A 21,632-nucleotide genomic window follows, 5' to 3' on the forward strand; every position below is an offset into this window, starting at 1 on the left:
ATTCAGTTTCACCAGTGCCTAAGAATTTAGAAGTGATTTGAACTTCATCAGTTTAAATGGAATGGTATATTTGGGAATAAGAGACAATATTAGCTATGTTTTTTAAAAAACTTATCAAAAATTTTTAAATAAATACCTGCCTTTCTAAAATGTTAGGCAACTTGATCCAAACCTTGCCAGGAGTTTCTTCTGTTTTCTTGAAGATGTATTTTAGGTGTCTATTATAATGTTTAATACTGTAGTTCCTTAAGCAAGTGTTTGTCCTCCTGTTGTCCCCGAAAGTGAAAATATCTTCTCTTGTTGTGGATAAAAGGATTGCTGTTGTTGAAGCCTCCTTATTAAACAAGTGTGCTCTGTGTGTGTTTGACTCTCAAGGCGCCACCTTCCATGGTTAACACCGAGCAGCGCCAGCATGCCGAGCACATATTCTTGTCATTCAGGAAGTCAAAGTCACCGTTTGCCGTTTGCAAGCATATTTTGGGTAAGTGTGTTTACTTTAAAAATACCTAATTTTTCTGTCTTGAACTTTAGATGTTTGAATGCATTTAAAGATAAGCAGGTTTGTACAGTTAAATTTTCCATTAGTCATTCCACTGGAGTGACTTTAAAGATATTCCATAAGGCCAGAGAGAAAACTTTGGTTTTGCTTTGGATTTTTCTTCGCTGAGTGTCTCATTCAATAAGTTGTTTCATTATTGGCCATAATGTCAAGGCTGATAATGGTGAGAGGAAAATCTAATGTTTTTTCTATTGTTTTCAAGTATGATATCACTTACAGGAAATGCACTGTAATTCATCCCAGTGTTTTAAAGTTAAGATTATTTTTGGAGATTTCCACAGTTTCTTTTAGTTGTTTTTTCAGTTTTTTAAAAACCGTATATAATAGTTTGTACTCAGCTCACGTAGTGAACATTAGTCAGTTCTGTGTAGGTTCTTCATTGTATGTCCTAAAATGAAACATTGAGTTTTTTACTCTTGTAAAAAATGTTTTGTTTGTACTTTATATCTGACATACGTACAGAGTGATCTCTTTCCTTTAAAAGTAATAACAGCAATTATAACTTGTTCAAAGATGGCATTCTCTTTGCCTCTTAGATATTTTTCAATTATTATAAGAAAGATTTTTGTTGGCTGTTTTTCTTATTTGGAATCATTTTTTGTAATCCCTATTGGGGGCTCTGAAAGGAAGCCTTTTGAGGTGTCCATGGCTACAGAATTGGTTAGTTGAGTGTTAGGAGCTGAAGAATCTGCCGTGTGTCCTTGTGCTTTAGGAAGGCTAACCCGCTGGCCCCCAGCGCTCTGGTAAATAGCCCACAGTCGGTCTCTGTGTGCGCAGTGCTTTCCGGGTCAGGGCTGAGGTCCAGGGCCTTTAGTGGAAGGGCTGGGCACTGGGGTCCCTGCAGCCTGGAAGCAGCACGGGAAGTCACATTGCCCCTCAGAGCCTTTTCTATCTGTGAAATGGGCATAATGATGCCATTTCCTTAAATGGACTTGACCGTGTTAAGTCGTAGTGAGGCGCAGATATAGCAACATGTGAAAGCACTTGGCGAGAGGTCAGATGAAGGTCATTGCTGCGTGACCACATGTCAGACGGCCTTTGAAAAGTGCTCTGTGCGGAGCTGGCAGCGGTGGTAAAGGCGGCCCTGTCCCCTCCAGGAGTTAGAGCTTGAGTTAGAGAAGCAATCTAGTACTCACCTTTAATTCTAAATGAGGCAAGGTTTTTTTTTTTTTTTTTGAGTAGTCAATTTTTATACTTGGTTGAATTTGTTTCTGACACTAAGAAAACTTGTTACCATGTGGAGAATATTTAACTCAGTATTAAAAGAAGCAAAACTGAAGATCATTAAGAGTAGGAGGGAGCCTTGCTTCTTCATCCTTACGGCCTTGAAGCTGTCAGAGTCAGTGGAGGGAGAAAAGCTCAGATGATCTGAGCCTGGCTTTTGAGGCTTTGGCCTAACTGCGTCAGCAGGTCCCCGCGGTGTCTCATCCGACTTCCGGCCACGACTCGGTTGTCATTCTGTACTGGCTGGGAAATACCGGTCTCAGTGATAAGTATGATATTAGAGTGTATTTGTTTACCACTCTCTTTTTTAGAGTATGTATATTTTATAAAGAACTATTGCTTTGTTATGACTTGAGCTTGTTTTAGAATACTATTGTTTTCCTGATAAAAATTTCTAAAGAATAGTATTGCTAGTTCTGGCTACACTACTGAAAGCATTTTGGGTTTTGAGACATAACTATTTAAAAGTTGGGTGCATGTGTTACAAGCATAATCATTAATGTACTGCAAAGCCTGGTGTTACATTAATGTTGACCTCTGAACTTCACAGAAAGCTTAACTCCTTACCCAGTTGCCACCAGCCCAGAAACGTTAGTTCCTCTGAGAAGACTTCTCACGCATGTGGCAGTCGATTGCAATCCAGGGTTTTCACGTTCTTGTTTCGGGATATAGGTCACTTGTGTGGAGTGTCTGGGTGATAGGTTCTGACGAAGGGGAGGCTTTCTCTTGGATGTTTCCTTTTTCTGACTTTTTAAAATTCTTCCTTCTGTCTTCTAAGTTTTGTTATTTCTTATTTTTCCTCATTTCTTTCTGGTCTTAAGCTTTTGTTTTCATTGTAGCTTTAATTTCTTTGCTCTTTTCTGAGTGTGTGCACATGTGTGCATGTTGCATGTTTCTGTGTTTTGTTAGAAGGGCACTTTCTGACTTTTTCGCCTCAGAAGTCTTTGGAACTTAGGAATTTACTAGTTTTGTAGGGTCAGATGTTCCTTCAGGAAACCTGTGCGTTCTGCTCTTGTTGAAGAAATCCCCCCCCCAGACCAGTACTTTTGGAGCTCTCCGAAAGAAGAGGATTTTTCTCGTTTTTCATCTCAGAGACAGCCGAGACAGAGCGAATCTGAGCCTTAATACTATTGGTGTGCGTGGGTCACCATGCGGCTTACATGGCCTCTGCTTTGGATGGGAGCCCCAGCGGGCAGGGCGGTGCAGTTGCTGGATGCTGGAAGGCAGTGCTTGTGCTCCCAGCCCTTAGCTTTGCTCTCTCTTTAGTCTTCCTGTCTCTGTCTGGTTTCAGATGGCTGACAAGATGCACCTGAATTTTATTTATAATTGTTATTAGAGTGAGTTACCATGGTAGGAAGTAAAAGCTTCCTGCTAAGCTGGCTTAAATTAACTTGTCATCTTTCAGACAGTGTCCTAGTCAGTGGGAAATCACCCCTGAGAGTGCTGGTGATTCCAGCTGAGCCAGGAGCTCTGCACAGGGACCTTGCAGTTTTGAGCATCTCAGCAGAGAGAAGACAGAGGCTCCTTGGTGTGCGAAGGCCTCACCTGCTACTGGCAGGCTTGCAGAGTTCTGGCTGCCGTCTTCTGCGTGTTTCTGTTATGTTTAAGTGCAGTTTAGGAAGGCCAATGGCAGTGTTTATGAGAAAGAACTTTTTATTAAGTTAGGAAAACTACTCAAATTTGGAATCTGACTTTTTTTTTTTTTTTCAGATTCCTCCTTTCTTAAAAGAGACATTTTCTTACAGAAATAGTAGTACAAGGAAAAGAGTTCTCTTGAAAACTTCTGTATGTCATTTATTTTCTGTAATTGTCCCCTTACAATTGCAAAGAATGGGACAGGGAGGAAAAAGGCTAGACTGTAAGCACAGTTAGATAGGAGCATGTTCAGCGGTCATGAGAAGCGGGACTGCCTGCCAGGCCCCCTCCTGGCGCCTGCATTCAGGGCGGGCCCACATCACCCAACAGACAGGGCCAGCCACGCGGGCCTCAGTCTCCTCTGTCTCTCAGTGCGACTTCTTCAGCTGTTTCATGCAGGGATTGGATTAGGGAATCTTCAGGGTTCTGTTTCTAAAATTCTGTGAGTCCCTACAATATTACTTCCCTGTTCAAATCCAAGGTTAAGGATTACAGGTCCTTAAAAACTTTACGTTGCAGTGAAAAGTGCAGATAGGCAAATAACCATTGTTTTAAGAAGAGGTTTATAGTAGATGATTTGAATTACTTTTATGAGGCAGTACCATATTTCTCCTTAGTGAGCTAAATAGATAATAGCACTGGTTTCTGTTTCAAGTCCTCTTTGACTAAAACACTTTCTTTTCCCTACTAGAACTTTAAATGCATCTTTTTAGGATCGGTTTACATTTTTGGAGACTATTGCTTTATTCATTATATTTAAGTTTTCTAAAATTTTGTGAGTTCTGATTACCATTTCTATTAGAATTCATGTTAAAATGGCATGGACTAATAAAAAAAAAAAAAAGAAAAAGGTCCAGATTGATTCATTCCCCTTACTAGTTTTGATATTTTCAAACCCGCCCCCACTGTACCCTAGTATAATAGGAATTGACGTAGGCATACCTTTCTTCGAACACTTCTATAGAAAATTGTGTCGAGATCACTTGTAATAAATGGTCTGCACTTGAAAAGCGGAGAATATGATGTGCCTGCCCATGTCTTCATTCTCTTCTGAGAAGTCATTGTAGGTGCTGTTCTGTGCCTACAAGTGTCTCTCGGGCCTCAGGCACTCCTGTGCAGTGCAGTTTCTGTCTAGGCAGAAACCCGGAGTCGGATCAGACTCCGTGTGGGTTGCACATGATGGTTATTTTGTAGAGCTTCAGAAAATTTCTCCTTTTTCTTGACTTCATTTTGACTGTTTCTCCCTTTTGATAATGCTGCTTTGGAAACCGATAATAGTGGTGTTGATGAATAAAAGAAAAAAATAGAAAATTAATGTAAAGCGATTCTTCAGTATGTTAATTTTCTATTTTTTTCTTTTTTTAAACTTTCTTGATTTAGTTTTAGTTTACTGGGTAAAAAAGGAACAGGTAACCATCTCCTTCCTTGTCTGAAAGTTCTGTTTAAAATGAATAAGCGCAGAATGCGCAAGGGAAGGTGAGCTGCTGTTTAAAGATGGTGTCTGGTTTCCCCTCAGAAGCGAGTTCAGTGCAAATGCTGTAACTTGCTCATTAAAGCTGGATCTTTCTGAGTGTAGCTTTGGGATTTTACTCAGTTTGATCACTACTGCAATCAGAAAATTCACAAGAACTTCTCACCTTGTGTAAATGTGACTTTATTATTTCTTAAACATTCTGAGGAAAAGAACCTGAATGTGATTGTGCTCATTTCTGAACTTGCTATTGGAGATGGGCCATTCTGCTCAAAGCTTAATTACCTAACAAACTTGAGATGTCTTGACAGCATGGCTCATCACAGATAGTAATGTTCAGAGGCTCATTTGTCAGATTCTCTGCAGATACAAAGTTCTGTTTTGCATAGGGTGAGAATCTCTTAGAACATTTTCTGATTGCTTTCTATTTTTATTTTATTTTTGTTAAAGCTGTGTTATTTTTTAGTTCTTCATGCTTTGGAAGTAACAGTTGAAGAGAGGTGAGGAAAGTTTGTGACAATTGTGATCGGTGACTAGCTGCCACCTGCCTGAGGTGTCTTCTGAGAGGAACTAACCTCTTTGTGGTGCTAGAGCAAGGTCACTGGATAAAAAAGGAACAGGTAACCATCTCCTTCCTTGTCTGAAAGTTCTCTTTAAAATTAATAAATGCAGAGTGCGCAGGGGAAGGTGGTCTGCTGTTTAACGATGGTGTCTGGTTTCCTCCCCAGAAACGAGTAAAGTGGACTATGTCCTCTTCCAAGCTGCCACGGCCATCATGGAGGCCGTGGTCCGAGAGTGGATTCTCCTGGAGAAGGGCATTATCGAGTCCCTACGCACCTTCCTCCTGAACTATGTCCTGCAGAGGCCTCAGTGAGTACCTGCTCTCAACTCATCCTCGGGTTGGGTTTTCCTTTGCTTTTCAATCACTGACATTTATAGTTAAGCTCTGTGTGTGGCTCGTATCTTAAAAATTCACATACATGTGATTGTAGGTTGTTTTGAAACTTAATGAAAGAAGATTTTTTACTATAAACTTGTGACACTGGGTTTCATTTCTTTGAATAGATTATGCTTGGATGTTAGGGCTTTTTGTTGTTGTTTAGTTCTAGGATTTTGTTTATAAATAAAAGTTGATCTTTGACTCAGTCGAAAATCCTTTGTACTTACTTATGCTTCTTTTGGTTCTTGGTGTGTATTACAATAGGTGAGTAGCCATGAGGGGTGGGGGAAGTCAGGCACCATTAACATGTACATGTTGGGAACGTCATAGAGCAGAAAACACTGCATTCTTTTTAAGTTTCCTGTGGAGAGGGGTCAGGTCTGAGGAATGGGGTGAGAGTGAGTTTTCTTTTTATATTATACACATTGTGTTGTTTAAAAATTTTACAAGATTGTGTGAATTCATTTCCTGTATGATTTAGAAACAAATGAGGAAAACTACTGGCCATACAGGTTTTGGGAGAAATTCATTTACTGTACACTTTTGTACCATTTTTTTTTTAAGTCCCCTCAATGCCAAGTCTTCTAAGGAGAGGCATCGTACATTGTCTGTGTGCAGTTTGTGCAGTTGAACACTTTTTGCACAGATATTTATTTTCACGCTCGATGTAGAAATGTTATGTGATGAGAACTGCTGGTGATTAAGGATGCTGGTCGTGGTGACAGAGATGCACACAGCCTTAAAGATATGTCAGAGTGTTCTGTGTGGCTTTGTTCCTGCTCGGTTCACTAGCAGTCTCTGAGTTCACAGTACTTAGCACTCAGTAAAGTGCTAGTAAGTGCTTCATGTAGAAAAATGCACAAGGGAAAAATCCCAACAGGCTGTGACTCAGCCTGTTAGCATCACAGGTTGGAAGGATAAAGTGTTCCAGGGATGAGCAAAGGTGCTTGTCTCCGAGTGAGGGTGTGGCTTATTTGTTTCAGTTTTAACAGCATAAGGAAAACTTGCTCCTGTTTCAGACCTTTCTCTTCTCCTTCATGCTGTTTTTCTTCCTTTATTTAAATTTGTTGTTTAATGAACCCTTTTGAATGTTGCTGTCAACTTGCCCTGAAGCTTCTCATGTATCACAGTCCAACCCCCCCCCCCCCACCCCACATACACACACAGACACTCCCCCACCAACCTGGAGCTGCTCATTTATCACAGGTCTCCCCATCCCCACCCGTATGCGCCTACTTACCCAGCCTTTCAGCTTGGCAGAGTTCAGTTGTGTGCATGTCATCTCTTGTGTTATCCAAAATCATCTCACCATAATAATTCCAGTGAGTTCAGGAGCTATTTTAGAGTTGATTGTCAGGTTCCACATGGAAATAGTTCACTTATATATTGTCTCCCACACTTACTTTTAGGGAAAAAAGTTTTCAGCCAAGTGGAAAGAGGAGTGCTGTGACCATGCCATGTGCCTTCTCCCTGGCAGAGGCTCAGCCAGTGATTGAGTGACTCCCACCCCTTAAATCCTGCAGTGCAGCTCTCCTCAGATCATCTCAGTGCTCTTGATATAACTCTGTATTTACATTATTCACCATAATTCTGACCTTCCCAGTTGTCTGAATAGTGCTGCTTGTATCCCTTTTATCTTCTGTAGGTTACTTTTTGATCCAGGATTTAACCACAGATTATATGTATTTAGTTGTTGTGTCTCGTTTAATCTAAAACAGTTCTGCCTTTTTTGGACTTTCACGGCACAGATGTTTTAATCTTGTATAATGTCCTGTGAGTGGATCAGAGTCAAGTTAAAGCTTTTGGTATGCCACATGGGTAGAGTGCTACAGGTTAGGGACTGTGGACTAATACATACATACTGTTGTGTATCTCCCATGGCAGACACCAGAGTTTTCCTTTCTTTTCTACTGTTTCCTCCAATCTGTGAGTGAAATGCAGGGTACACTTTTTAGAGGCAGTATAGCATAGTGATTGAGAACTGGACTATGAATCCCCCTTGTGGCCCTTACTAACTCCATGGCCTTGGGCAAATTAATGTCTTTGTGCATTAGTTGTCTCATTATTAAATAGAGTGAATAGTTGTACTTTACTCAAAAGATTGTGAGGATTAAATGTATTAATTTTTGTGAAGTTAGTTTATATAAAGACAGATCATAAGCACTTAATGAATTGTAGGTATTACTGTTCTCCAGTGAGTTGGGCTTCCCTGGTGGCTCAGATGGTGAAGAATCTGCCTGCAGTGCAGGAGACACGGGTTTGATCCCTGGGTTGGGAAGATCCCCTGGAGAAGGGAAAGGCAACCCACTCCAGTATTTTTGCCTGGAATTTTTCCATGGACAGACGAGCCTGGTGGCATACGTCCATGGGATCGTAAAGAGTCCCAGTAGTGATCTTTAAAACTAGCTCTGTGTACCTTTCTAGTGGCAGTCATTGTTTCAAACTGTTGTGTCCCTGAGAAGTACAAACATTCCCCCTGGTCACCTCACATTTTTACACACAGTAGGGTCTTTGCTTTTATTTGCTTAATGAATCCTTCAGGTCTATTTTGAAGGAATATTTTTCTCTTCATTCTTGACAGAGCAAGTCATGTTTGTTCATTTGGATGAATGTCTGGTAAATGCCTGTTGTATGGCAGGCAGTGTGCTTTTTCCATGGGACTACAGCAGCATGCTCGGCATGGCAACCAGCCTGGGAGACACAGTTAACCCCCCAGAAACAGACACTTCGTGTTGTGTGTGGTATGGGGAACCCTCCTCTGGATGACCAGCCAGGTGCAGAGAGAGGTGTTTAGGGGGCAGGCCCTGAGGGAGGTTCAGTGCAGCTGCAGTTGTGAGAGTGAGTGGAGGGGCTGAGATGGAGGGAGGCCCAGGAACCCCCTTAAAAGTGAGGGCTCTACCTTTTATGTCTGCATGGGGACACCATTCAGAGTAAAGCAGGCACTGTTTGTTCTTGTGCTGGACGGCAAGGGGTGGGGAGTCTGGGGTGGCTCCTACTGCCATGAGCCATGCTGGGGAGTTTGGGTTTTGTCCCAGGGGCACGTGGTTATTGAATCTGTGTGACGTTCTAGAGGCTGGATTATGAAGTTCAGAGTTAGGTTTTCCAAGCCTTCCTTTTAAGAAACGGTTGTGAAAAGGCAGTTAAGTCTGTATGTCCCTGTGGCCCAACGGGCTTTGTAGGAGGCTTCCATCTGAAACAGGTGTTTCTGCCACCACACTGAAGAACAGAACTTAGATACAAAGACTTTTGTATTTCGTGTTCGTATCTGTACAAACAGGTTTTTAAGAGTGTGTATGTTTTTATGGTGCTGTTTCTTGGCTAGCTGGCACATTACCTTTCCATGTTAGCAGTGATGGAGATGGAGACGAAGTTGCAGCATGTCCGTCTGGCAGGGTTGCCCGGAGTTGCCATGGCGCTTAGTGTGCATGGACTGTGAAGCTGAGAGTGGGCAGTCCTTGTTGTGACAACCCTGTTACTCTTACCCCTATTTCATGAGGAGACTGAGGCTCTGGGTGTGAAGGAGCTTGTCCAGGGTCACATAACCGTTGCTGCTGGAGTGTGGATTCGAGCCCCGGACTCTGCAGTAGACCATTGTGTGACCAGGAGCACGCCACCTTAGTTGTGAGCCGTGCTGCTAGCAGCTGCAGGCACAGTGAGGAATCTGGGAGTATTTTTATATTGGATTTGTGTAAAAGTTTTCACAATGATTTTTATGTTTTACAGCCTCCAAAAGTATGTTCGGGAACAGATTCTATTAGCAGTAGCAGTAATTGTAAAACGAGGATCATTAGATAAATCAATTGACTGCAAAAGCATTTTTCATGAAGTCAGCCAGTTGATAAGTAGTGGCAACCCCACTGTGGTAAGTGTGCTATTTGTAAATATTTAAGTTTTATTTTGTATTACACTAATACTGTTACAGCAACAGTAATGGGTATCTACATTGAAAAAAGGCACAGTCTGATAAATCAAGCAATTTCTGTTTGTTCATGTTTTCTTCTAGTCTTTCTTTTATATGTGTACATACTGTGGGTAGAGTGTACTTTGCTTTTTCATTTGATTCTGTTTTTCTGTGTTACCAGGATTCATAATCATAAGTTCATAAATCTTGTATAGTTTTCATAATCCTATTTAATGGTGTCCAGTATTACAAGCTAATATACCATAATATTCTTAACCATTACCCTTCTGTTGAACATTTCCCCCCATTTTTAATAAACCTTTGAAAGGATTTGGAAATGTGTGAGGCAAATACGAAAATGATATCTGACATGAAAATTCTTAAGTGTTGCAATACTAATAGGTGAAGGCGTGCTATGACTACCAGGTGTGACTGCACACCTGAGTTTTCTGGGGAGCCTGGCTGGTTCTTACCTTTCCATCTCCTGTTGCCTATGAGAACCAGTCAGTCTAGAGAGTGGTGGGCTGTGGTCAGCTGTGGTTCTTGGCTGGAGTTGCTGACTTCATCAGCTGGGGGAGATTTAGTTTGTGTCCAGTTGGGGTTGGCAGTACCTGGCTCAGCTGATTCTCAGGTGTTAAACCTTTCGGTATTTTGGGCCATCTTTTCACATTCCCAGTTCCTTTTCCTTAATCATTTGAAAGGTGTCTTTGAGGCTCTGCCCCTTACGTCTCTATATGGATGGTGTCTAGTGGTCCCCCAGCGAGCAGGGTGGTGGTATGTGACTTGTGGTGTGAGATCATTTTAGGAGGACCATAGGCCCTGTCCTTTCCCTTCTACAGTATCTGGGGTGTCTTCTGCCACTTCTGACACACACACACACAGACACAACATATGTGTGTGCACGCTTACCTCCCACTCCTTCTGGGACTGACCCAGTGAGGTCTCCACCAAAGGAATTTCCTATATCTGCCCTAGTTATTTCTTTCCTTTGGAGTTTTTCTTATCAGCTTTATTGAGTAAATTCCATGCATTACTGTATCCATCAGGTTGTGACAGTTCTGTGTGCCGGTGAACAACCACACAGTCAAGACAGAGCGTTTGAGGTTGGCTGTGTAGATGGTGTGCTGTGTGTTGTGTCGTGGCTGGTTTCTTCCAGGAGCCGTGCTGTCGGTAGGAGTCACTGTGTTGATGCAGATGTCCTGTCTTCACTCTCCAGCCTTGGCACATGCAGCTTCTGAGTATTTGAAATGTGGCTTGTGTGACTGAGGAGCTGAATTTTTTATTTTATTTTAATTAAATTTTATTTGAATTCAAGATAGCCACACACCACAAAAGACAACTGAATTGGACCCTGTAGTCTAGAGACTTTGTAGTCTAAAAATCCTATTCTGTGTTCCTTCCACTTAATTGTAGTCTTCTAGTTTAATTGTTTATATAAAGCTAACAACTTCAAAGATGTGCATGTTTGAATCATTAAATTTTATGAGTTGTTTTGACTTTGTGTAGTGAGGAGCTCTGTTGAAAATAGTCTGCAGATAAGATTCCATTAACAGTTTCCAAGGTAAAGATACCTGGGAATACGCTTTCAAAACCCTCTGTAGGTAGATGGAGTCTCCCACTTCTGGTGAAGAGCTTTGCTCTTGAGGCACTGGCACCTCAGGGCCTGCATTCATTGTGTGTCCAGAGTACCACAGTGGCGTGGATTTTGTTTTCCTGCCTCACTTTTGGCCATGTGGGCAGTCCAGCAAGGACCTCGCTGATGGTCATGGGGAAGTCATGTGGCAGCCTGTCTGGCTGGAACTCATAGGGAAAAGGTTGGAGCTGAGGCTGCCCCTTGGAAATATCATCCCAGCCCCAACTCTGAACAGGCTCCTCTTTGTAACTTTGATTTTACTTAGCGACTCTCTGTCTCAGGTGACTTGTGTGCAGGACAGGATTCCAGCTCACTGTGACTGACCAGGAGGTGGACTTGAGGAACTTAGCAGTGGCTCTGGGATTGTTGTTGATTGTCCTTGGTGATCCTGTCGGCTGAGGTGTCAGTGTCGAGGTGGAATTTCTACTCTGTTCTCGTTCACCATGGTAGTCTCTGGATGCTGAAGACGAAGGCCTGGAGCCCTTGCTGTCAGGAATGCGCACACGCCGGGAATTGGGAATTGTGCCCTCCTCTCTCTCCCCCTGGGTAACCAACCCTGACCCACCCCAGAAAGTAGGCTCACTGCAAATGGCGATAGGTTCTTAGAGCCACTGAAATAACCGATGTTCCAGAATGATTGAAACAGATGTAGCTGTTTAGTTAGAGAAGATTTTGCGCTGTTCACAGTACATTCCCTTTGAGAGGAATGAGTAAATTTAATATTCTCAGGAACTATTCCAAAACAGGAGGAGTTTTTTAAAGTTAAATTTCTCCTAACAGGACTTTTATAGTAGCAGGAAGTCAGTAGTGGGATGTAGAACTTAATTTCAGGATTGCTAGATGAATTTGTTTTGGTGACCACACTGAAAATGTGTGGTCTTGGAAAGCATTCCCGCATTTATATGGCAAATTCAAGTTCAAGACGTGTGCCTGGAGCCGTTCCTGTTCCTTCAGCAGGTTTAAAGATGAGGCTGCAGACCAGGAAACGTTTTAGTCTGTCTTCCCGTCTTCTCAGCTGCTAAGGATTTGTGCGAGTGCTTCAAGAGTTTGCATGAGATTTTCTTAGTCTTGGAGACATGAATAGCAGTGAGGAAGAGGTTTAAAACTTTGATAAGAAAGCAAAATGATAAAATCGGAGAACTGATGATGGTGGCCAGAAACTTTTGGTATAAAGGTGATTTTAGAGATACTTGAAGTGGTAACTGGTTTTCTTTGGATGAAAGAAAGGGTTGACCTCATGATTTTGTAGGTTAGTTGACTAACTTTACCCTTTTAAGAACGATGCTTCCTGTTGTTCCTAATTGACTGGAAAGTAGTCAGTTTGGCTAACTGACTATTAGCCAACTTAGTTCTGGCTCTCCCCCTTGCTTTCTGAGTGTAGCTTCTGGTCCAGCATCATGCTAGTCAAGTTGCAAGTGTGAACGCATTTGGGGCAGGATCATATGCTACAGCATGGATTTTGACTTTGGATTCACACTTAGGTTCACGTCCTAGCTTTGCCATTTATCAGTGGTGGTAAACTACCTCTCTTACTTGAGAAATTGTTTTAACTTCTCTGGGTGGTAATTGACCATTATGGGAAGGACAGCATTAAGAGCACTTGGCAAATGCTATGTCCCTCCTGGCCTCACACCCCCTTTTTTTTTTTACAGGATCTTAGGACATGCTATCATTTTTGTCTATTCAATGGCATTTTAAGTGTTGAAAACCAGAAGAAAGTATTTCTGCTCTTATCCATGAATGAAAACTATTTGTGTATTTTAAGAGTATATGACCAGCATGTTTCCTTTAAACACTTTTTAAGAGTGCCCTATGGTCTTTGTTCTCTGCATTTTGTGAGTTAACACAGTTTCCTGTTGAGACCACACAGTTGTCTGTGTGTTGTGCTGTCTTTGCGGGCGTTGTGTGTGTGGGTCTCTGTCCTGTGCCGTCCCCTCCTGATGTGCACAGGCCTCCCCCTGGGCTGCTTTGTCCCCAGGGCAGGGGGTCACCCCTTGGAGGAGTTAATAGGAGTCCTCGCTTCCCAAGGAAAGTGGCTAAATGTTGTATTTTAATTAACATTCAGACTAAATTTTTAACCTATTTCATGTTTGTTTTATTTCCTTTGAAAGCAGTTGGCCTATGTAAGTCACTCTTAAAGCTGTTGAATGTGTGGTTTAAGCCTCCTTTCTTCCTCTTTGCCATGCTAGAGAGAAGAGGGTGAGAAATTCCCGGCTGCTGGTGGACGTGATAGCAACTTAATCTCTCTTATCACAAGTCTCATTGATGTTTGCTTAGAGGAGCAGCTGGAGGTCTGCTTTATGTATGGCAACCTTTCATAAAGTTTATTCTTGGTAATAAAGCTCTAGGGGCAAGAGCCAGGCTATTATAAGAGACAGTTCTCTCTGAACAAGAGTATTGTATTTTGTCAGCTGGTTAGTGTGCGAGTATCTTGTTCTAGTGACAGTAAGCTGGAGAGTGAGGCACGTTGTCCCTGAAGGGTGTTCTTTCCACTTCTGTGAAATTAGTGTCTTTTACTGGAAATGAGAATTCTGCTTTAAGACTTCTAATATGAAGGCTGCAGTTACTTCAGCTGTTAGCTGGTGAATCGACTTGTGAATTTTAGTACTTCAGTGAAAGAAAACATATTAGACTCTTTCATTACCTTCAAACCTCATTGAATGTCCTCTACTTGTTTTACATATTAAGTTTTGTCTTTGACATTCATCAACAGCTAAAAAAAAATTGGGAACACTCATTTTCCTCCTTCCCTTGTGTTAATGTTAATTTTCCTCCTTCCCTTGTGTCAGGCACAGGTTGGCTTACTAACCTAGGTGAGTAAGCACTGTTGGACGAGCGATGCTTTAGTTTTGGTTTTCTTTTTTAAATTGGTAACTTACCTTGTGATTTTAATTTGGTGGATTGTAGTTAACAGTCAGGAAGTAGGACTAAAGAAGCCAACACAGGCTATTTTTATGATCATGAGGATGCTGTTGCCTTTTGACTTTATCCTGTCATATTTGCTGCATTTATGTAGCATTTTCCCCCGTCATCCAGTCTGAACCTCAGGGCCGTCATGTGACCTCTGTGGTGACAAGGTATAGCCGTTTCATGGTTGACAGTCGAGGCTGTGATGAAGTGCTTGGGTTCAGTCACTAGACGTGCTGAGTCTCAGCCTGTCAGGGCCCAGCTTTTCTGACCTCTTTATGTGAAACAGTAGGGTTTAAGGTCCATGTCCTGGCCCACTGGGGGAGTCCCGCAGAGGGTTTTCATTTGGAATTGATTTGGGGTATAGTTGTAACGAATATTATTATTTGGCTTCTGAGTTATTGGAAATGAACGCTGTCGCTTGGGGCTGCTTGTTAGTGCTGATCACACTGCCAGCAGCAGCGAGTGACAGGCACAGACGGCGCCTGGGCACAGCCGTGGGCACACGTCTGTCCAGCAGGGCTGGGCTCTGCCCCCAGTGTCCTGGGCTGGGAACTCGCCTTGTGTGTTTTAGTGGATTCCCGGTGCTCGCTTTGTCACCATACCATGTATAATTGCCTTAGAATGGTTGTTTTGGAAAATTTTACATGAAGTAAGTTTCATTAAAAGCGTTTGCTTGCTGCATTTGGAAGATCAACAGATACTTAGTCTTTATGATTTTGGATAAATGAAGCATTGCCGTGTTCACCTCTTTGTACTGACGGTCCTTTATACCAGCTTCATCCTGATTGATAACTTCAGTGCAAGCCTCACGGTACACTGCTTGCCAGTCAGCCAGTCACCTCTGACCTGGTTTCAGTGGGGTTCCCACTGTAGTGACCACAGATTCTGTTTCTGGCCCCCGAAATATTGGAGTCACTGTCTTTAATACAGCAATAAGACCTAGCTCTGTCTGTCCCTAGAGCAGAAATAAGACCTAGCCCCGGAAGGCACTGAGCTGTGGGGGTTCAGGGGTTATGCCCTCGGGGGACCCCTGGAGCTGGCAGAGGGGAGGACTTCCTCCACTTCTCCCCGAGAAGGAGCTTCCCCTTCTCTGAGGCTCTTTGGCTGCCTCCTGAGTGCCCTGCCCTGCTTGCACGATGCTTAGTGTTCATGGGATCTGGTTGGTAGATGGTCTGGAGACAAGTGACTCGTCTTAGACACCAGGAAGTGTCTGCGTCCTCTGTGAACAGGAGGAGCGCTCTGCTGGTCTGTGCAGAGCACCTCGCTTATTCCGTGTGCAGTCCATGCTTCACATTGATCATTCTCCAGGGATTTCTGTTAACTGGCAGTCTTCTGGGCCACAGTATTCTCATTAATGATGCCAACCTCGAAGCCTTGCAGGGCTTCCACATTAAGGAGCGAATAAAACTGCTCAGTTATCTTTTAATGATACAGTATCTCACTTAACTTTAGTTCTTAAAGAGCTGGTTGTTTTAGGTAGGTCAAAGCCAGGATATTTGATTTCTGGTAGCACCGCTGACCATGCTGCATGATTTATTTTCATGTATTTCTTAAGTCCTTGAATGGTGGATTTGCTAGGGACCCACTTGTTTTTGAAAGTTTGTCCTTTTGTTTCATAATTGTAAAGTGGAAAAGGTAGAATATAAAACAATACACTGGGATAATGGTAATGTATTATAATAAATAATGTATAACTGCACTTAAAAATTAGAAAGCAGTAAACACATTACAGTAGTAACCTCTCAGTGGTTATTTTTGTAGGAATAAAAATTAATTTAAAAACAAAATATTCTTATGGTCAACAAACTAAGTCTACAATAAGAATGTAGTTTGTTTTTACTTATGTATTGAGTTGGCTAAAAAATTCGTTCCCATTTTCCCATAACATCTTATGAACTTTTTGGCCAATCCAGGGTTAAGAATACACTTCCCTTTATGGGTGTATTTGTACTTTATTGGTGTGAAAGTCTCCGTTGTGCTGGGATGTTGCAAAAGCAATACCATCCCACTGGGGACTCCCTGTGTGTCTGCTGAGGCTTGTGGCTAAAGGAGACTGACTTTTAAGCATGCTTCCTTCTCCTCTGCTGGAGTGGCCTCAGGAAGGTCCTCACCTCTCCCTGCTCCTGCCTCCTTCACTCGCTCACCACAGACCCGTGCTCGTACTCCCAGGAAGTGCTTATTTCACATAAAAATAAAGCTTTATTGTGAGTACATGCTCAGTCAGCATGTACTCAAACAATAAAGTAAGTTATGTTACTAAACATTTATATATGGTTGTAGTTTATGCTGTTTTGAGGTGAATATAGTTTGGAGAAGAAGTGGAAACAATGACAGATTTTATTTTCTTGGGCTCCAAAGTCACTGTGGATGGAGACTGCAGCCATGAAATAAAAAGACCCTTGCTCCTTGGAAGAAAAACAATGACAAATCTAGACAGCATATTAAAAAGCAGAGACATCATTTTGCCAACAAAAGCCCATCTAGTCAAAGCTATGGTTTTTCCAGTAGTCATGCATGGACGTGACAGTAGGACCATAAAGAAGGCTGAGCACTGAAGAGTTGAAACTTCTGAACTGTGGTGCTAGAGACGACTCTTGAGAATCCCTTAGACATCAAGGAGATTAAACCAGTCAATCCTAAAGGAAATCATCCCTAAATAGTCACTGGAAGGACTGATGCTGAAGCTGAAGCTCTAATACTTTGGCCACCTGATTTGAAGAGCCAACCTACTCAGTTGGAAAATACCCTGTTACTGGGAAAGATTGAGGGCAGAAGGAGAAGTGGGCAGCAGAGGATGAGATGGTTGGATGACATCACCAAATCAATGGATATGAGTTTGAGCAAACTCCAGGAAATAGCGAAGGATAGGGAAACCTGTCATGCTGCCGTCCATGGAGTTGCAAAGAGTCGGACAGGACTTAGCTGAACAACAAAATAATCTGGCACTAAAAACCAATTTGTGGCAAGTTGTAGATTACTTGTGCAAAACTATTATAGATAATTTGTAAAGATGATATGTTTATATTTAACGAGTGCTTCTGGGTTCTTTTCAGTTTGCATGTTTTTGAATAACTTGTGCATCAGTCCTGTTTTCAGTAGATTGATTATTTCACCTGAGATTCCAAAATTACTTTCTGTTTTTCAGTAAGACATGTTTTCTTAAACATTTAGGTTTCTGTTCATAGTGTTCTTTCTGTGTACTGAAGTCTTATTTAGAAGGGGTAAGAGAAAAGTGGAAAGTATGGGGGAAAATTGTTTTCAGAATCATAGGATCTTGTAACTCATCATGATACATCCTTGTAAGTTAACTTTTCCTTTTGAATTTCATTAATTTGTATTTAATACTACTACCCACTTTCCTTACCAGAACCTAGCCGTATTTAAAAACTACATTCATCGTTGATCCCAGTGCTACTTAAATGTATCTGTGAACTTTTGATTGCTGGCACTTCGATCATTAATCACTATTTTAAAAGAAAGCCAGTTTTTCAACCAGTTTTGTTAGCTAAACATGAAGATGGTTGCACTTGGTGCATGTCTATGCCCCTTTCAACTGTGAGATGAAGGGAGTGTGGTCAGCTGTCGCTTTGAGAGAAGCTTTGAACGCTCATTTCTCCCCCGTGCCTGGGTCCCTGCAAAGGCAGTCCAACTTACACACTCTTCTTGAAGATTGGGTAAAAGGGGATATTTTAATGTTATAACATAAGTGTATTTTGAAGTACAGTTACAAAGTGAATGTGTGTGTCTTTAAGCTTTATAGTCAGAGGACTTACTGTCAAAGGCAGTCGGGTGTGTGCACCCCGGGATTCCTGAGGGTATTCACACGTAATCCATGTTGTTAGGGCTTTCTGGTATGGAAAAGTCTGACAAGCTGCTTGAATCTCTGGGTCAGGGTGCTATCATAATTGTTAATTATACATCATACTTACCAGTTAAGATTTAGAGGCCAATAGGAATTTATTTCCTTTTTGCGTTTTCTTTGAGGAAAATTTTAGACACGTGCAAAAACATACCAATACTACAAAAGTGTACAAGTACACTGTGGGTAGTATAGTGGTCACCTGTATAGCCATCTTTCATCTTCAACAAGTATCAATGTGTGGTAATCTGTAGGAATTTAATTCTTTGTGTATTTGATAAGATTGCCGAGACAAGTATCTGTAAGGTCAAGGTACGGACATCAGAAGCATTTCTGAGCAGAGATGCTGCAGTTGGTGGGTGGGTAGGACTGTGCTCAGCTGTTGTATAAGCAGCATAAATAGTATCGTCCTGACTTTAATCTTTGGGTTGTTCAGAGGTAGTGTGCATATTTCTGTGGGTAGTGTGCATATTTCTGTGTAACCTCTGGAAACTTGCCAGAGTAAGTGGTATCGTCCCTGTCATGGTACCTTGACACTGTGAGTAAAAGCAGTGAGCTGATAGTTGGGCCTATTGATACAGCTACCGAGAAGGAAAATCTTTGTTTTCAGTTGCAAAAACTCAGCAGTACTACCTGGTTAATATTTTGGAGACTCTAAAATCTGTTTCACTTTTCTTCTGTTTGGAAATACAGGTTACAGTCATCAGAACTTAGAGTCAGACAAACCTGGGTTCAAAACTCAGTTGGCCTTGATGACTCGCTCTTTGACTCTCACTTCTTTCAAATGTCAAATGGGGATATGGATTGTGTGAATCAAAAGAAATAATACATTAAATATCAATCATCTTAAAATACCATTTATACTGTGGTTGAGGAGCAGTAGGAGGGCGTCCTGAGTGCCAGGCTCAGTGTCTCCCATAACTGGGGTGAGCTGATGTATCCACAATTCCAAGGCCACAGGGAGCGGCGAGCTCATCTTTACCCTGTTGTGTGTGATTTTCTCGTGGCAGAAGATATGATGGGTGCTCCAGAGATAAAAGCATTTCATTATGTTGAACAGATATTGTATTGAAACCAAGCATGGGAAAACAGTGACTCACGATCATTTGTTATCGAATACTTACAGCAAACTTTGGCCTGTTCAATTCTCACTGCACTGTTGAGTGAATTCTCAAGTTCAAGTAAAACGAGCAACATTGGACTGAGTATGGAGTTCCATGGCAACTGCAAAAGAGTTTTCCAGGTACTGTTATTTTTGTTTTTATGTTTTAATCATTAGATCATTCACTTTTTACTCAATTTGTTTCTAGTGGAGTGAGAATGTTTCTTTTATCTAGTTGAATGATAGCCTGTACCTGAAAATTTGTGTTGTGATTTCATAGGATACAGTAAAGTGATAGCTTCAGTGAATGTAGTTGATGATTTAAGGTTATTTGTTTAATTTTAGTCTTAAAACAGAAATGCTACTATTAAGATCCTCAGCTTATTAATTTTGTTCGTATTGTGTTTAGATAGAACTAATTCAGTTGGTGGGATTCTGCTGGTCTTAAAAATAGGCCTGGCAGTGTGCCAGAAAGGGCTGTGTATTTCAGTGTTATTGCAGATGGCGTGGGCTCTTTGTTTTGTGTGTATTGTTTGACTCCAAAGTGAGTTATGTGAAGACACTGGTTTCAGTCGGAGGGCTCACGCTGAAGCCACTGGCTCTCACCTCAGACCTGCTTCTCTGGAGAGTGGCCTGTAAGTGACGGTGGTGTCTTCAGATGGCATCACTTGAGAGCATTCTGCAATGTAACTTCCAGGCAGGCCTAAAAATGGAAGGTGTCTTTAAAGAAGTCATGCTTTCCATTGGAAATTTTAAGGTTTCTGTTTGTTTGCTTTTATGGTTCTAAAAGGGAATGTATTTTGTATAAGCGTTTGACCAGCGCACGTGTGGTTAATTGACTGCAGGAGGAAGACCTCCGCCAGATCTTCCTGCTGACGGTGCAGGTGCTGCAGGAGTTCAGCCAGCGGGAGCACCTTAGCGCCCAGATGTCGTCCGTGTTCCAGCGCTACCTCGCCCTGGCCAACCACGTCCTCAGCTGGAACTTCCTGCCTCCAAACCATATCCTTCCAGCCTCTGCAGGCTGACATGTGGCCGTGGTCATGCATGACTTTTGTAGCTGAGGGCACTGTGTCTCTGTAGGTCAAGAGAACATGTTTTTGAAAGAGAAGAAGAACCTTTTAGAAATAGAATTTTACTTTATGTTACCACAGTGCAGTGGAATGCTTAAGACATTTAAAGTTTCATTTATAACTTTGTAGAAGAGGGTTGAATACATGGAAGTGTGGTACATCACCAGGCTGTTGCTAACCACGGGGTAGTTGCACACCTTGGTGGGGAGGGATTTTATGAAGAAACCCAGTCATTTTCTCCTGTAACCTGTGATTCCATTCAGATTGTGGCTGACTTTCCTTAAGGCTAGTTGGGAGTTCTCCACTTGATCTTTGTTGATTACAGTGTTGTTAAAGTGTAGATAATAAGGTAATAATATGTTTACTCCTCAAAAAGTGTTCCCAATATAAAAACATGAAAATTTCAGTAGCTCAGCTGGTAAAGAATCCACCTGCAATGCAGGAGACCCTGGTTCAATTCCTGGGTTGGGAAGATCCCCTGGAGGAGGGCATGACAACCCACTCCAGTATTCTTGCCTGGAGAATTCCATGGACAGAGGAACCTGGCAGGCTACAGTCCATGGGATTGAAAGGAGTCAGACAGGACTAAGCACAGCACATTATTAGTAGTACAGAGTTTAAATGGACTATATTATAGACACAAAGTATCTGCTTTTTAATTATTTACTTAAGTAGAGATACTTGTGTGTTAGAACTGCTATTAGAACTGTTCTAAATAAGTTGCTGCTGTTCCTTAGATTTTGATTTGCTTTTCTAGCACATTTGCTCACTTGATAGACAAAGCAGTAATATGCATCCTAGTTGAGTCACAGATCCAGGCCCGAGTTTCAGCCGATCTCAGGCCTGTTACTTACTCCTTTGAGTCTCACTGTATCTACCTGTAGAATGGGGACATGGGCTATGAGTGAACAAGAGGATGCATTTACAGCACTCTTGGGAGCTAGCACATGTTTGCTGAGCTCGTAGGCGTCTGCTTGATCAGCTGTCTGTCTGTGCTGTGCTCTCTTTTCCTTGATCTGGTCTGTTCCTTACAGTACAGGAAGTTACACGGTGTTTCATTTAACCTGTTCTCCGTGTGTTAGTCCCTTCTTGGAGGATGGGGGTCTGTTTAGGAGAAAAGAGTAGACGGACGTAGAGGACCAACCATTTCAGACATGAGGATGCACTGGACTCTGCACAGATGGGAACTCATTCGTCCCCTGGGCTGTAAACTGGGAGTTTGGTGGGGGGGCTACTCCATTTATGTGACAGAATGCGAGCTGTCAGATGCTGGGAAGGGGAACGAGTCCCCAGACCTCTTGCCCAGAGGGGGTCACAGTGAGCGGGGC

At 42.1% G+C, this 21,632-nt stretch overlaps 1 protein-coding gene across 4 annotated transcripts in view; it reads left to right on the forward strand.

Annotated features, from left to right (window-relative positions):
• Window positions 1–21,632, forward strand: part of XPO4 (exportin 4) — an 86,383-nt gene that overhangs the window by 16,897 nt on the left and 47,854 nt on the right. For 2 of the 4 annotated variants that reach the window (XM_043477625.1, XM_043477627.1), the window contains exons 2-6: window positions 376–481; window positions 5,618–5,759; window positions 9,553–9,691; window positions 19,259–19,375; window positions 20,080–20,233. In XM_043477625.1, the coding sequence (XP_043333560.1) occupies window positions 376–481; window positions 5,618–5,759; window positions 9,553–9,691; window positions 19,259–19,375; window positions 20,080–20,233 (658 nt within the window). Of the gene's footprint in view, window positions 1–369; window positions 482–5,355; window positions 5,510–5,617; window positions 5,760–9,552; window positions 9,692–19,258; window positions 19,376–20,079; window positions 20,234–21,632 lie in introns of those variants that run through there. The other 2 variants (XM_043477626.1, XM_043477628.1) reach the window with 2 other exon arrangements.

Source organism: Cervus canadensis, chromosome 9, assembly GCF_019320065.1.
Source record: "Cervus canadensis isolate Bull #8, Minnesota chromosome 9, ASM1932006v1, whole genome shotgun sequence".
Lineage (NCBI taxonomy): Eukaryota > Metazoa > Chordata > Mammalia > Artiodactyla > Cervidae > Cervus > Cervus canadensis.